This window comes from Lichenostomus cassidix, chromosome 13, assembly GCF_008360975.1.
Source record: "Lichenostomus cassidix isolate B80296 chromosome 13, HeHo_3.0, whole genome shotgun sequence".
In the NCBI taxonomy this organism is placed as follows: Eukaryota; Metazoa; Chordata; class Aves; order Passeriformes; family Meliphagidae; genus Lichenostomus; species Lichenostomus cassidix.
The window spans coordinates 18,498,393-18,516,110 of NC_139494.1; the positions used below are offsets into that span (position 1 = coordinate 18,498,393).

At 42.5% G+C, this 17,718-nt stretch overlaps 1 protein-coding gene across 3 annotated transcripts in view; it reads right to left on the bottom strand.

Annotated features, from left to right (window-relative positions):
• JAKMIP2 (janus kinase and microtubule interacting protein 2) overlaps positions 1-17,387 on the bottom strand; it is a 42,412-nt gene extending 25,025 nt beyond the window's left edge. For all 3 annotated transcript variants that reach the window (XR_014854982.1, XM_085074129.1, XM_085074130.1), the window contains exons 1-4: positions 17,231-17,387; positions 3,113-3,379; positions 2,294-2,791; positions 841-1,050 (exon numbers count right to left, since the gene is read on the bottom strand). Coding sequence is in view for 2 of the 3 variants with exons in the window: in XM_085074129.1 (XP_084930255.1) it covers positions 841-1,050; positions 2,294-2,791; positions 3,113-3,241 (837 nt within the window). In the remaining variant the exon portion in view is untranslated. The remainder of the gene's footprint in view (positions 1-840; positions 1,051-2,293; positions 2,792-3,112; positions 3,380-17,230) is intronic.
• Positions 17,388-17,718: the final 331 nt, after the last annotated feature.

Genomic DNA, 17,718 nt, shown 5'->3' on the forward strand with positions numbered 1-17,718 from the left:
AAGAATCCTTAAAAAACACACACCAGTCAACTTAAGCTGTCATCATTAATGAGTTATCTTTGGGGACTTTTACAGTACCGAATACGTTGGTAAATACATATATATATTTTTAGAAGTATCTGGTTTGGGGGATACTTTAATTGAAGCATTTAAGCAGCTTAAAAAATAAAGAGAAAACAACCAAACAGATGGTAATTTTTTATGATGGAGATGACAAAGCTAAAAGATTCTAATTTTTACTGCCTTTTCCTATAGACTGCTTCTATTTGCTGAGCCACCACAACAGGTGAAAAAGTCAGGACAACCCTTTCCATATCAATTACATTTACTTTCTTATTCCTCATTTATATATATGTAAATATGCTTTTACATATACATTGGTTGTGTAAACTTCCAGTTTAGTCACACAGTGGGTGAGTTGCATGCTTTGTGAATGACACTCAAGGGCTGGCTGTGGGGAGACAGATAAAGAGGAGGATCTCCTCCTAAGAGTATCACAGATTGTCCACCTCCAGCCTTTTCCCTGCCCCTTCCTGTTCATCTTCCTAATTCTATCTGGTTTTGAGGACACATGTTATCCACGTAGTTATGTTCATCGAAGATTCTTTCAAAGGGACACTGATTATTTAAGATTTATTGTATTTGTAAATATAGACGAAACAACTGACGAAAACCAGCAGTACACAGCTTTGTCCACTAGCATGCCCTCTGAAGACTTTATGGACATTAACTTGTCTGTAGTGAAGGAGTGGGAATGTTTTCCCAGGGCCTGAGAAGGTATGTCAGCAAGAAACACACATCCATGCTTCTCTTTTGCAGGGACCAGTAAAACCTGCATACAGGGCTGCTGCAGTGCTCCGAACCATCTCCGGCCCTTCCTGGGATCTCTCTCTTGGGACTGCTCATGTTACACTCTGCCTCTTTCACCAAAAAGAGCTGTTCATCCAGAGCTTCCTTTTGCAGCTGCAGCTTCTGCACATAGCCCGTCTGTGTCTCCAGTTCTTTTTCCAATGAAAATATGATCCTGTCTTTAGCCTTGATCTCATCCATCTGAATAAAAGAAATACCAGAACAGTATTACTGTGTGAAGGCAAGAGCATTTCCCCAATTTGTATTATATGATTTACTTAAGAGCACTGATCACTGCTCCAATCTGCTCTACCATACTGCACCAGGCCTGTAAAACAACACAGTCTGAGCCATATCCATAATCTGGCACAGGAGCACATTCACTGAGCATTTTGGCAGTACAAGAATATAGCTCCAGGATGCAGACTGTGAATTGGGGGGGGTGGTATCATTCTTAACAGTTTAAATTACCATTTCTTTCACTTATTGTCAATTCTTGAATTCCTATTTTCAGGCCAAACTTTCTACCCTTGAAAGCAGGTCCAGCTTCCCACATGACAGCGTGTCCTGGTTCCAGCCAGGACAAGGTTAATTTTTGCAGCAGCCAGGAGAGGCATGGACCCAGAGGTTATTCCATACCATTTCATATCATTTTCTGGGGCTCCCCTCTGGATGATGGTAGCATCGCTACAGTCAGATCACGGGCTCCATGGTAAGCACTTTGCAAGTAATTCATTCTCCTCTCTCTTGTATGTTTTTGTAATTAATACAGTTGCTGTTACTATTTATTATCTTATTTCATTGCTGTTTCCAGTAAATTGGTTTTATTTCAACTCATGATCCCATCTTTACTTTTTGTGCCTCCGACTCTCCTCTCCAGCCCACTGCAGGGGATGGGGAGGGGGACTGAGCAAGTATCAGTATAGTTTGGAGAGTCTCAGTGGGAGCACAAATTGGGGAGTACCCTTCCTAAACCATGACACAGGGAAACAAGGCAATCTGCACCTTTGCTGGTGTGGGCCTCTTCTTGTTCATTTTCCACAGTAATTACTGAAGGCTATGACAAGGCCAGCCCAAAAGATATCTCCTCCCCTACCATGGTTTGTTGTGTTTAGGATACCATAACACGGGCTGGAGAAACCAAAAAACTGCCAGTACAGATGCAAATGCTCTTCATTTGCAAACTTGCATGCATTAGCAAATCAGAGAGCCAAATCCTTATGTACTGGCCACTCACTCTCCTAATTTAAGCTGTTAACTGCCATCACAGTACTCTAGCCAACTGGCTGTGATCTATTTATTCCTGAGAAATGACAGTGAGAAATTTGTAATACTTTTTTTAAGTGAGTTGCATTGCAGAGTTCTGTTAAATGGAAAAAGCCGAGACCCAAAACACATTCTCAGTGTAGCCCATGAGAACACATGAACCGTTCTGATTACTGACCAGGCGTCGAATATCCCTTTCACTCTCCCATTTGATCTTGGAAATGGCTTCCTGGTGGGACTGATGCTCACTCCGAAGGTCGCCCGCCTTGATCTTATCGGCCTGGATCATATTGTTAAGGGCCTCATCTACCTGCTTTTTGGCAGACTTCAGTTCAGTAATTTCCTGCAGAAGCTTAAGGCGCTCAGAGTCAAACTGTTTTCTGGCCTCTTCACGAGCCTCAATAGTCAGCGCTGTCCGTACTTTATCACTGCTCCCATCCCGCAGCGCACACAGCGCTGACTTGAGGCGCTGGATTTCACTGTCTCGGACTTTCACCATTCTCGTCATCTCCTGCTCATGCTGTTTGATGAGGTTCTCCCTCACAGCCTGCAGCTCCTTCATTTTCTCTTCATGGAGTTTGGCTTTTAGCTCTGTGATCTGCACAGTCTGCTTGCGCTGCTCCACTTCACGGATACGCTTCGTTTCTTGAGTCTTCTCTCTTTCAAGTTTAGCAACCTACATTGAGATAAAATGAAAGTCATCTGCTACCAAGGTAACGTTATCAAAACAAGCCCACCCAGACACATCCACGTCAAACTGAGAAAGACCCTGCTCCATTTGAGGGTTAGAGGCTTTTTAAACTTGTAGCTCAGTAAAACTGAGTCTTTTCCATGGAAGCCACAGAACATCCACAGTAAATGTTCTAAGTTGGGAAATTACCAGACCACCGTTTTAGGAAAGAGTTATACAGCATCTGTTGAATTCTGTGATACCACTTTTTCCACATGTTTGTCTTCTTCAGCAGACACTTTCATTTAAAACCAAACCCTCACTCACCTTAGACTTCTCCTGATGCAGCTCAATTTGAATGTCTGTTAGCTTAGTCCTGAGTTCCTCATTGGCAGCCTGTAGGGCAACAATCAGTGCCTCAGGCTTTTCGCCCTTGCTCCGTCCTTTTTTTGACATGGTTTCTTATCAGCGAAGAGTCCACGTGTTTATTTCAAATATGGACTGCCATCTTTTTCTGTTCCTTTCAGTGCCACTTAGTTCAGCAACTACTGCATGACATTCCTTAAGGTCCTGGACTCAGGTGCTTTGGAAGCCCTGTGAGAAATAAGACATACTATCATTTGTCAGTGGACACTGCAGCTGGACAGCTCACATGGTTACAGAACACAATGGAGAGCTCCCATCTCTAAACACGGCAATCTTTGTCTGAAAACCTGCAAGGGAGATCCCAGCACAATCACGATTCTGAACACCAGCCTGGCACACTTTTGGGAACTCCATGTTTGTCATTCTTGTGCTGTCAAAAAGGGGTCCCATACATTGAAGACAGGAGTTCATTTACCATAAAGATTAGTGCTGTTGAGAGTACAGGACTAGAAGGGACAGATTATTTAATCCAATCCTTGCAGTCTGAGGTAATCACAAAGAAGATGCTTTAGTCTCAAAGATCTGCCAACAATACCATCCTCTTCCCCTTCCCAGCACCTGATTCCTGCAAGATCCTGTGCCAAATTCAAAGACTCTTCACAACACTCCTACCATCTGTCACAGGAGGAAAAGGCAAGTGAAGTCCTCATCAGCATTCCAAATCTCTCTAGAAGCAGAGAACTAATGACATGCGAGGGCCTGTTCAGACTAGAAACTGTCCCCTTCACCATTTCCAAGTGAAAGTTAAAAAAAAAAAAAAATCCACTGATGGTTTCCATCACCTGAATTTTATTGGGAAAATTCCATCCTAAGACAAAGTGATGCAATACAATTAAATCCAAGCATATCCACATGATACAGAGGTCAGGAAGCCAAGGGGGTTTTCCATATCACTAAGAACATGAGTCTGTCACATCCACCTGTTGTTTGTGAGTGTTTGGGGGGGGGGGGTTGGAAGGTGGTGGTTTTTTGCATCCACAGCACTCCCAGATTGTGGGAATAATATGACCCCAATAACTGTTTCAAAACCAGGTACTTTATTCGGCAATACAGCTATCCAGAAATTGCAAGAAGCATCTGTCAGTTGTCTCCACACAAAAAGACCAGTAGAATTATTTATGATGAATGACTGCCAAATACAATAGCAGCTGGAGTTTCTCCCATCAGTTTTGCCCTCTACCAGCACCAATATAATCCACAGGAATTACTGTTGGAGCCCTTGGAGCCATAAAAATGTCTAGTTAAGCAAAACAGGTATTAAAAAAAACATTTAAATCCTACGTGCAGATTTTCATCCAAGATGGCAGGATTAAATCTACTCCTAGAGCATAATAAATTCGCTCACAAGGAAAGATTCTATTTTGTCCCTCTTCTCAGAAAATCCACCCAGTAAATTCTGAAGTACCAACTGCACACATTTTTTCTGAGATGCATCTTGAGCTAAAATCTAAATAATTCACTGAAGAATTTGCCACACATTTAATGAGAAGTAGTAGCACATTGCTATAGGCTGTGGACTCTTATTTATCAGTAAGAGATGATGACTACACTTGAACTTATACTGCTACTATACAAAAAGGGACATTTGAATCTCAAGGCTTGTTTGGTTGCTGTTTTGGGGGGTTGATTTTTGTTGTGGCTTTTTAGAGATCAATTCAAGCTTAGCTGCATGATTTAAGTAGGTAGAAGTTTATTTGTATTCACACTCCCAGAGGTCTGAAACAAATAGTAGCCTTGCAGCATGATAAACACTCAGTGTGTGGGTAAGTGTGCTGCTTCCCATGGCAGAGCAAGTGATAAAAGCATGAATGCCTCAAGGAAAGTGCTCCATAATCCTTTGGACTGAATGTAAAAAGACAAGTATAACTGAATGAACCATTATACTGGAAGCTTCTTCCTACATATTTTCCTTAATCTTTTGTTTCACCTCCTTCCTACAAATTTTACCCAATGCTATTTCTTTTATTTCAGCTTCCACGCCTTCCTTTTTTAAATTCTTCTTTCCTCCATTTGCTGTTGCTCTAGCTCTTTCTTTTCCATGGCATTCTAGATTACCTTCTTATTAATACCTGTATTTAGTAATATGCTAGAAAATAGAGAAGAAAACAATACCTACATGTGCTCCTCAGTAACAGCACTATCCTTCATCTGAAGTGACAAAGCAATCTGCTCTGAATATTGCTCCCAATGATAATCTATGTATAATACAGATCATCTATAACTATCCAGTCCATTTTCTCCCTTTCTCCTACAGCCATTTGTTGCTTTGCTTTCTGCAAGATAATAAACACATTTGTTTACAAAAACAGGCTTTGCATGTTACGGAAGTGGAAAAATATCTTTCTCTGTCTTCCCCAGAGATACTTTGGGATGGAAACACCTGGGAAGGAAGAAATGACCACTTCACCACCACAGCCTCTTCCCTGTTGAATCACACTGTTCTGATGCCTCAGATAGGTGGAGATACCAAAACATTCAAAAGCCCTGTGCTTCTGCTTCAGGGACATTTGGGATCTGTCACTTTCACCAGTATCTTTCACACTTTTATTCTCTGCTAAATTGTCCCTGCACAACCCTTCAAGAGCACGAAAATGGTTACAGATGTCTAGCTCCTTGACTGTGAAGTATACAGGGTCTCTGTAGGGAGACACAAAGCCTCCACTGGTTACACACAGATCTCAGAAGCAAAGAATTAAAAGAACAGTCCAACCCCTCTCCTATTAGTCATTTCCCTATTGATTACAACCCTGAAACACAATTTCAGGCTGAAGGTGAAAATGAAGCCCACTTTGAATGCTCTCCTCACTCTCTTGCAGCATGTATCCCACTGCTGAGGCCTTGGGAATGACTGCTTCGTTTCAAAGTTCTTTGTAAGCCAGGCACCCCTTTCCCAGGAAGGCACAGTTAACCACTGTCGGGGCAATTCCTTGACGTAAGTCACAGACATGCTCTGCCTGCACACGGGTAGTCAATCAGAACTCTTGGGAGATGGAGAGGTAGCTCTGGGATGGCTGCTGAGAGCTGAACTTAGCTGGGTTTGGCCAAATCCTCCTCACTCAGGCCATCACGCTCACAGACACAGTCAGATCCCAGACTTGCCTCTGCTACTGCAAGTGTGAGCAGGACCTGAATATACTGCAAGGTCACCATGACCTTGGGCTGAACAGCCTTCAGCCTCTGAAGTGGTGAGGACAACCAGGACGGATTAGTAGAGACAGGATTTAGCTGGTAACAGGTGTCTCACCTGGGCTTCTCACCCCTGAAGCTGCTGCTCTACTGAGTTCAGAAACACACTTCCCTCTTCACATCACCCAGGAGGATGCATGATGAAACAACCCCACTAAAGATATCTGAAACGTTGAGGTGGGGTGGAGTTTAGCATCTTGTATAAAAGCCTTCCTGCCGTACTTTTCAAGGCTACAAGCTCCTGCAAACTGCAGTCAGACTCGTTTCACTGGATGCCCCTATTGTCACAACCACCAGGCAGGCTCAGCCCCAAACAGGGGCACTGAACAGACCCTCAGATCTAAGGCAGTAAAGAAGTGAAACCGAGGGAAATGGTGTTTGTAGCATGTCTCCAACAGCTAGGTGGAAGATGTTTTCTGAAAAAGTCTCATAATACCCTGCTATTGTGAAATCAATGCACCATTGCTGAGAATATTATTTTGATTTATACACTCTCACACTTAAAAATGAAGCAGCTGTGTCAAAACCAAGCAACTCCTTCACACACTAATTAAACATTGTTGAAAATGGTAGCAAAAGGATGGCTTCAGTTCACATCATCTGTGAGTTTTGTCAAGATTTATTTAATAAAATAGACTGGTTGTCTGGCAGAATATTTTTTGCAGCATGAACATCATAATCAATGGCAGCCACTCTTCCCCACTTCCATTCTCAAGCTGACCTATATATTGCAGGTCAAACTTGCTGCTCTCATAAAGGAAAGCAGCCTGAAGAAGCTGCAAAGCCCAGTCAGATTGGATTCCATTGGGCAGTATTGCCAAACATACATTTATAACCACATCTTCACTGCATCCTAACTCTGGAAAAGATTCTGCCTCTGTAAGTAATTGTCTGGACAGTCCCTTTCCGTGTTTGGATTTTGTGATCTGACTGAACTCCAGCTGGGGTTCCAAACCTAACTGGCCTTTCTGTATGCGCTAATGCTCCCTTTCATAAAAACAGAGTAAGGTGCTCAAAGTAAATCTGCTCGCTTTTCATTCTAGTACACTTGATTCTGTGAGACTTATCAGAAAGGAAAAAGCATCAATGGGCTCAGATATTCCAAAGCAGGGGGGCAGTTTCAGACAACATAAAACTGAGCAAACTCTGCAGTTCAGCCCAACTGACAATCACTTCTTAACAGTGTGTAAAAGTTCAGTGAACTAATACAACCCATTCTATCAACAATGAGAAACAGGGCACATGCCAAGTTTGCATACTTACTCCCAGTATTTGAGAGCGATAGTCCCCTTCCACAGAAGTCCCTATTACAAGGAAAAACACACTTCAAGAAGGATGTTAGTACAAGCACCAGCTCATCTGTATGTCAGTTTCAAGGATCAACTGATCACCTCTAACAGAGCATCTCTTACTCCTCCAAAATCTGCAGTCCCAGGAGGAAGTTTCTGGGAATAACACAGCACCTAAAGTATTAGGGAGGGACTATCAGAAATTTTTTTATTGTATCATTTGTGTGATCATTTACGTTCTACTAAAGAAGGATTTGCCACATAGGCAAATAATTTTATCACCACTGAACAAGGTGTATATAGCTAGAATTGCAATTAAAAGAAAGGGGTTTTTCTTTTTTCTGCCCATAGGAAAGGTATGGCTTCATCTGAGCTCACACCAAGGGTCATACTTTAATTTCAGTTATAATTTTCTGCTTTCTGAGGGCAAGAGCAGATAGAAATCCTAACTCATACATGTGTTCCTACCAATACCTTGCTCTCAGACACTTGGCTCTGCTCAAGGAGTGGCTCCACTGTGAAGCAGATTTAGCAATGTGAACAAGCAAAAACTCTGATCTAAACCTGTTTTTCTCTGGGCCCAGAGTGAGCATTTCAGCACTTGTCAAGATAACAACATGGTGATTTGGAACCCCACTGACCCAACTCTCCATCAGAAAACGGTGCTGTGATTCAGGCTGGATAACCCTAATATGAAGGGGGTTTCCAGGTCATGGCTGCTGATCCAAGCACCCTGGCTCTAGATCCCAATCTTAACTCTAGAACCAGAACTTCACAACACAGCAAGCCTGATGCAAATACCATGTGAAGCTTCTTCATCCTCTGCAAATCCTCATGACCCTTCTGTGCTGCACCATCTCTGTCAACAATCTGCAGCAATTTTGAGAAATGCATTTTCTACTCCCACAAAATGGTGAAAATCCCTTGGAACTAGAAGAGCAGTTCCAGTGCTTGTGTTCTGGGAATTTCATCCCTATGCAGTAGCTAGACTGGATTCATGCTTGTTCACTGATCTGGTCTTAAGCAATATTTTATGAAAACAGTATTTCCACATAAGCTAATTCCCATCACTGCACCAACTCAGTTAGCTACAAGGGAAACACTGCCCATAAACAGTTTCCTATGTCTCCAAAATCTGTCTCATTTGCTTAGTGGGATTTGAATGAATCCTAAATTAAGTCTTTGCTTTGGCTTTTATTTATCAGGTTTCCTCTATGTTTTGCATTTCTTCAGAATAAAATTCAAGTCCTAATTATTGCATACTACCCTGTGTGTGTTATGTTACATAACAAAATATGTAATTAAGGAAAACTGTGAATAAAGGCATGATTTGCATCTTAGTATTATATCATAATTCAGCATGCCAACATCAACCCAAAAACTCAGCCCTCACTTGCTGAAAGTATTTGCACCATTTACACAACTCTGTTCTGCATTTTGTTTTATAGTCAGAAAAATTACAAATATCACATGCTAGTAGTTTACATGTGTTTTATTCCACCAAAAGGTGATAAACAGCTCTTCAGGACAAATCCTAACCATCCTCTGATTTTGACTGCACAAAAATCACTGTACTGTAGTTACATTTCTAATCAATACTATAAGAATTTTCAGGAATATTAAAATACCTTCTGAACAGAACTCACAATATCCCCTGGACGTAGGGCTCTGCACATGGAATGTGAGATGAATCTGGTGCTGCTAGGCTGCTCATGCTAAAATAACTACTGGCCCTTGCTCTAAAACATGAACCAAAAAAACTCTACCCAAGTAGCTGGCAACTCCATGGAAACAGTAAAAAGGGGACAGAAGCATTATTGTTACCCACAGCAAAGCTAAGCAGATTTGTTAAACCAATATTCTAGTATTCTGTGGCTAAAATACCATCTGTCTCTTTCTTACACAGTTATTTCTCAAGAAGTTGGCACAACACAATGCACACTGAGAACACTACCAGTGAAAAAGAATACCCTGCCCTATCCCAAAAGGAAATGGACATTTTCCAGAATCAGTACTTTTCAGCATAAGATGCAAATGGATACTGACTGAAGACTCTATTTAAGAATGGCAGGATCATCAGGACAAGGACAACAAGCTCTATCAACCTGCCCGGCTCACTGCAAGATGGGGGCCTAAGAAAACATTTCAGTGGTTTTGTACTTTGTGCATTATTTTACACAAGTAGGATCACACTCAACCACAAGACAACACACAACACCTGGAAGAGAAACACTTCAATTCATGGAGTTCATAGTACCAGGCTCTCCTTTATTTGGTTTTGATTTTAACAACCCAACAAAACCCTCTTTTATTTAACTGAAATGCGTATAAACAAGAAAACAACAAACACTGAGGGAAACTTTATGCCCCATATCCTTCTCCTGAAAACCCTTCCTTTTCTTTCTAAGGCCATACAAATGATCACCTCATCTTACAGTTATCAGAGGAAGATATTTTATTTGTCAGAAATTGTCAGATACTTAAGTAATTCCTCTACTTAAGCAATCAAGGTTATTTTTGGATGTTTTTGCCATTTTTAGCTCAGCTCTTCATACAGCCAATAAAGCAAACATTGGTCTCAGAACAGATCAGAAAAAAATCTGCACTCTGGGCTCCCACATTCACTTTTAACAACATGGATCTCTACTGTGAACTATTTTCTTTTTTGAACACCTTACTTCCAACCAGATTACTACTTTCTCAGATTTTCTTATCAGCTTGCTGTCCAATATACCTTCAAAAAATGTATTTTCTTCTCCCACCCTATTGCCATTAACGCTTTAAAGAGCCTCATGTACACGTTGCTCTAATTTCCCATGTCCTGTATCCCTCCAGCCTCTTCCTTCCACTTTCTGTGAAAAGAATGTTCCCATTACCAGGGAAGTTCAGCAAAAACTAAGCCAACAGTTTGTCTCTTCACATCAGCTTTTCAGCAGAAATGTAAACACATGTCATTTCTATCCATCTTTTAGAGTCAAAATACCTCTAAAAATAAAAACGTTACAAGCATTTGCAGACTGTTGTGAATTCCCCTTGTATCATATGGGGAAAGATAGGTTCCTTTGTCATCCCTAGAGTCTGTGAACTCTTTTAAGAATGGACTGAAACAACAGAAATCTTTGTCACCAGTGGCACTGCTCAGCTGAGGAACAAGCACAAGTCATGCTTACCCATGTTCTTCAACAAAACAAAACAAACCAAATGAAAACGTACCATGAAACACTACACATGCTGAATTAAGTAGCTGTGCTCATAATGGGAAGAACATAACTTGACAAATAAACAACTAGGATAAATTGAAACTAATGTTAAATGCAGAATTTATCCTTACAGTTTACTATTCCAAAAACTACCCCTGAAAACTTACAGGATGATATTTAGCTGAACTGTGCTGCTTTAATGATGATGTGCTGCTTGTGCAATGATGACCAGGACAGCAGCATTCTCCTCCCATATAAACAGGTGATGTGCTGGATTCTCAGCTGGAAAAGGTGTAAGCATGAAACACCACCCATCAGATCCAGCTGAGATGCTGGTTCCTAAATGATGTGACAAAGCACAAAAAAAAAAAAAATTAAAAGGTTTCACTTATAACACATGAATGAACATGCAGATTTCCCTTAAGGCTGAAACCAGAAAAATATTTTACGGTATTTTCAGAGAGATTTGAATAAGCACTAAGATACTGTATATAATTTCAAATAATTTTCCAAGGACAATGCTTAAATCCTCATTGAGTTCACCTAACATAGGCTACCATGCAGGTCACAGACACCCACAGCACATTCCAAGAAAACAGAAACATGTAGGTCATGCTGTGACCCACAAAAATCCATAACACAATGCAGAAGGGATCTGTGAGCAGACATCCTTGCTGGACATCGCTGGGGCAGTGATCCAACCACAAAGAAGGCACAGATGTTTGTCAGCTACCCACTGTGCCTCTGAAACAGATACTGTACACACGCTAAACTTACACGTTTGTTCATTAAAGCACTTCCAAATTAATTATGTAGTCTTTCCTTAGTTATAAGCTACCAAATAGTAACCAGCACAATTGTTCTGTCAGCTGTAAATAATCCAATCTTTTTCTAGTGCAACAGTCCCCACATACTCTTTGTTCACCTAAGTTTGATTGTAACTGATCACAATTTCCTGTCAGAGGCAACATGAGAAGGGGATATTACTAAGGGCTGTATTAAATAAAGCAGATTCTCAAAAAATTACTGCATCTCATTTTGTTCCTCATCAATGCACAGAGATGGAATAGAGCACTTACAGAACCTTAAATATTAAATGCAAGTAAATCCAGTGAAAGAAAAAAAAAAAACAAGGACTTATCTACAAATCACAGAACTTAAAACAAAAATCACATTCATGTTCATTAAAATCTAAAGTGTATATTATGTATTAGCGCAATTGTAAGTCTTGTTAAAATTTCTGTACACCAAACCTACCCCAAATATATGCCAAACAGTACAGTATTGATTCTATTTAATTTCTATTATTTGTAACATTAAGAGTTCTTAAAATTTTGCTTACACTATAGAAATCAAAAATTAAAAGAATTTCTGCACCCATTAAAAAAAAAATCATCTTAGCAAATATTATCAAACCAGTGCACGTGCAATGAAAAAAAATCCAGAAGTCCTGACTCCACCATTTCTCCCACTTTTATTTGTTCACTCATTACTAGTTACCCTAAACTAGCTGGGATCTCAATGCAATTTTCAACACCTGTTTCTTCTTCTTTTCAGTTTTAATTTTTATGTCACTTAGACCTTTTGCTTACAATCCATGCAATGTAAGGTTTAACAAGTCTTTCCCCTAAACAATTTAAGGAATATTGTAATACAAAATTTCCAAAAATTCAACTAATAGAATTTTGAAATTTTAATTGAGAAATTGAGTACAGGGGTGAAGATATTAATATTACCTCCTGAGCAGAGACAGAAGGAATGTACAAAATGAAAATGGGAAACTGTGGCTAGCACAGGTCTTTCCCATGAGAATTCTTTTTGTGTTTTATAAACAAAGATAAAGTTTGGATGTTATTAAAAACAGTGTCTCAAGATTTGGACAGTGCAGGCCTGGCCAATCAGGCCTAGGGGGAGGTTTCTGGCTGACCAATCTGGGTGACCTTTGAAAACTCTATATATATGTTGGATTCAAACAATAAAGTACTTTTTTCTATGTCACGCTGAGAATCGGGGCTTTCCTTCTCTGCTAGCGGCTCAACAGCGACAGGAAACAACATGTATTTTAGCATCGGCTGTTCCCAATTAATTCAAATAATTCATTATTTTCTAAAAAATCATCTGAGATGCTGTTATACTTTGCATTATCACTTTTAAAAGAAGAGGTATGCCAGCTCTTCCATCCTAACAATTTTCTCAGGTTCATCAGTCTGCTTTATTATTCATCAAAGTACATTTCATCCAAAGTTAGAAATGGCATTGCAGTGTATCCAGTTTTCATTTATATTCCTTACTTGTCTGTATTTGTTAAACTGTTAACTGAGAAGGTTTCATTGCGCAGCTGCGTACTAAAACGTGTGCTGCATTTGGCACCTCTTTCTTGTGTAATGCTGCTGTGCGGATGGTCACATATATCAGCTCACTTTGCTTCTCTTCTGCCCATCACTGATGCAGACTGTTCAACACAGGGAAATGTGATGTCCAAATATGATCTTCCAGGGAAAGCACAAACCCCAATGTTTACAGGATGTGTGACAGTTTCTCAGCAACCCACCAGTGATCTAAATGCATGGCAAGCAAAGCATACAGCACCACCAGTTCTAGCAAGAAGAACTGAAAGCCCGCGCTCCTGAAAATACTTGTACGTTTTATTTTTCCTTTCAAGTTCATTGGATGTTCACTGGATCCCAACTGCAGACTGTGATCCACACTGTTCTGTCATTTCCAAAGAAGCTGTGTTCACACTCATTTGACCTGACAGCTTTCAGAGCAGCCACATCATAGAGCTTTCTCATTGGTTCTTCCAGCATGTTGTTGAATTTTCTATTTAGAGCCCCACCTCCTGAAGCAAAGATTTCTAGTCCTCATATTTTAAAGGAGAAATTCAAACAGACTTTAAAGATACAGAAACTAGAAGTACTACCAAAATTACATTTTTCTACCCTCATGGATTCTGGATTTTGAGAGCTGATGACAGAGAACTGCACAGATGCTTTGCACAGACCTATTAAGAGAAGGCAGGAGAGAATCCATCTCTGAAGATGGGAAGATAAATTTGTTATGATCTGATAAAGACCTGACTTTCAGGGGGTACAGATTTATAGAGGAACTTTGAAGATGTTACCTGCTTGGAATTTAAGTAAGCAATTGATTTAGAAACACATAATGCAAACATGTAATTGTAAATATTAACATAATATAAATTTATATATATAAATATATACAACATAATTCAAGTAATTTTGACATTAAAATTTTTAGAATTTTTTTTTTAAAATAAAAGCATTCGGTTTGTAGTTTTGTAACACAGCTATTGCATTGCCATGCACAAAGATTAAAGAGAAATCTCACAGAATCTAGAAGATATAACATCACTGGAAAGTAACTCAAAATATAGCAATCTGGTAAGGACCATTTTGCTGCCTCACGACTTCACAAAGCCAATAGAAAGCAAAATATTTACCAGTTAAAAATTACCATGACTCAGCAGTGAAAGCATCTTCAGGCTCACAGTTTGGTTAAAAAGAAGAGGGGGAAAAACCCCGAAGTTATAATTAACAAACTACTTTGATTTCAACTGCTCAAGCTGTATCTGAGTTATACCAGCCTTACAACAGTAGAATCCATTACCACACCTTTGTTACAGTTGGAGGACTATTTTTGTGACTTTCTAAACCACAATATCACTATTAAATGACTGGAGATCAAAATTGGAAATTATTCTAGGCATTGTTCTACACTTACATTTCACAGCATTTTTTTGACTTGAATACCCTGAGGTCACTTATCTTTTGTAATGATAGAGAAGTATGGCAGCATCTTTCCAGCTACCTCTAAGTCTTGATAGTAAAAAGTCTACCAGAACCCAGTATGCATTTACAAATCACAATAGCCAATCACCTCCTTAAAACTCAACCATGTTTTAGCTGTACCTTATATTCAATTCTTAATGTGCAGGATACAGAAGTTCTTATTCAGAAGATTATTTGGCTGGGAATGGCTTCTGAAAGCAGAGACATTATCACTGAAAGGTGAGAGGGATGAGGTTCTCGGAAGGGAGGCTGAGTCAATGCATTAGCAATATCACAGAGCCTGAAGTTAGGCTTGGGGATGACACCGGAAATACCTAGCTCAAAATCATTTCCAAGGTGAGAGCCACATTTCCTCTACCTTAGGCACTACCAGAACAGTCAGTCGGAGAGCAGGAAGTCAGAAAGGCTGCAGTATCTGTCACTGACAGCCTACTCCTTTCTGCTATGAGTTCTGCTAACAACCAGGGAATCCCAGCAGACCACCAAATTGCCACAATTCTGGGAAATGGACAAAACCAGAGGGGCACAAGAGCTCCTGGCAGCCACCTCCACTGGGTAACTCCTGTGGAAATCCCAGCAAAAACTTTCCAGCCTTTCCTCCCTGAGGCTGCTCCTTGGGATTTTGCTTCCTGTGGAAGCAAAGGTGGAGCTGGCTGCAATCACGTAACTTGATTAGAATCACAGAATATCTCAGGTTGGAAGGGACCCATAAGGACCCTGCTTCTCACAGGACCACTTAATACTAAGCCACATGACTAAGAGCATCATCCAGATGGTCCTTGAACTCTGACAGGTCTAGTGCCCTGAGCACTTCTCTGGAAAGCCTGTTCCAGCATCAAACCACTGTCTCAGTGAAGCAGCTTTTCCTACTGTCCAGTCTGAACCTCCACTGATACAGCTTCATTCAATTTCCTTGTGACCTACTGCTGGTCACCAGAATGAGGAGATCAGCACCTCCCCCTTTGTTGATCCCCTTGAAGAAGCTGTAGATTGTGATGGAGTAACCCCTCAACCTTCTCTTCTCCACGCTGAACAAAGCAAATGTCATCAGCTGCTACTCCTAAGCCTTGCCCTTGACACCTTTCCCCATCTTGGTCACCCTGCTCTGGACACACTCTCCTTAGTTCGATGTCGGTCTTGTATGGAGGCACCCATAGCATCTTTTGATTGACACAGAACTACTGATAAGGGTACTTGTGTCTTGTGCCCTCTCCCATCTCACCACTCCCAGATTTCACCAAAATCGTACCCATCCATGGAAAACCTTTTAAAATCATCAGGTATTTACCTCACTGAAGTACCTATCTGAGCCAGGCTGAGTGCCAGCAGAGGCACCATTTACAGCTCAGCAGGCCTGGGCTTGAAATTCCTATGCAGAGGAGCAGGCCAGATCAATAGAAACAAAACCTGAGTCAGAGCAGAAGCAATGAACCTCGAATTATTGCCTGAAAAGGAACAAAACATTATCCTGATGGGCTACCCCGATGCTTAGACCAAGCATGATACCCACACCACGGCATTATCTGACCCAGCAAATCAAGAGATGTTGAGAATGGGAGTCCAGCATGCCACCTTACAGTGATGCACAGGGGTGCATCAGAATGCAAATATTTTTAAAAACGCATCTCATTATTTTTTTTTAACTTACCAGAGGTCAAATTAAATTTTTTAAATATATGCGTTTCTATGTTCCCAACCTAGGTATGATCAGCATCTTTTAAATATTTGCATTCACAGCAAAAACCAGAAACAGGCTACAAATGAGTATTTGGTGCCATAAGGTAGCTCAAATGTAGGATCTAGACCTGTCATAAGTAGCCAAAATGAAACTGGGGGATGGCAATACAGTAATTTAAGCAAAAATTGCACACCAGTCCAAAAGGCAGATTTCCTCGATCAATGGCTGAGAAAAAAACATGCATCGCATGTACAAAGAGATGCATTCTGCAGGGTCTGCGTTTGCAAGAGAGAATGTCTTCTCACGCGTAGATACGCCAGCCCTGACAGCCCAGGACACGTACAGGTGCAATTCTGAACATTCTGCTGGGCAGGAAGCCGTGTGTACCGCCGTGGGAGCGGTGGAGCGGGCACAGATGCACCGCGAGTGGAACGGAGCGTAGGGGAGCGCCTGTAGGGCCGCGCTGGCCTCGCTCCCCTTGGGCTCCCCCTCAGTGCCGCCAAGCCGAGGCCCAGGCCCGGGCTCCGCCGATCGCTCCCAGCCCTCGAGCATCCCTTCCCCTCCCTGCACCAGCCGCCGCACCCAGCGCGCCGCGCCCGCATCGGGCGGACAATGACCGGCGGGCGCACAATGGTGCGGGGCCGGCGGGAGGCTGAGGGGGCTGCGGGCTGCGCCTGCCACACCTCTCCCGCCATCTCTTCTCCATCGCCAGCGCCGGCTCCAGCTCCCCCTCCATCCATCACCTCCATCGCTTCCTCTCCCCCGCCGCGCCGCCATCCCGGCCCCCCGCAGCCGGCCAGTCATTGTTCCACCGCCGCGGGCACCGGGCGACTCGCCCGGCCGCCGCCGCTGCTCACCGTGCCGCCAGTGAAGGATGCCGAGCGGCGAGCGATGAGCACAGTGCATCCATCTTCCTGCCGCCGCGGCGGCTCCAGCGCCCGCACCGGCCCCGCCGCCTCCTGCGCACCGACGCTGAGGGCGGGCGCCCGCCCCGCCGCCGCCCCGCGGCCGAGGCTGCGCTGCCGGTCCGGGGCTGCGGCAGCCCCACCCGCCCCGCCGCAGCTGCGCGCCCGGCAGCATTGGCAACGCCGCGGGGAGCGCGAGTCGACCCGGCCGATGAGTGCCCGCGGCGCCCCGGACCCCGCGCCTCCTTCAGGACTCCCTGCCCGGCGGGGTCTGACCAAGCCGGCCTCTGAGGGAGAAGGGCCACAACCCTCGGACCACAACCTGGGTGACACGAGGCGTCTGGAGCCCCCGTGGCCGCAGACTGGAGCCCGTCCCAGGCCTTGCGACCCCCAAGGGACACTCCTCAGCACTAGTCTCCATCTGGATAGCACGCAATTTC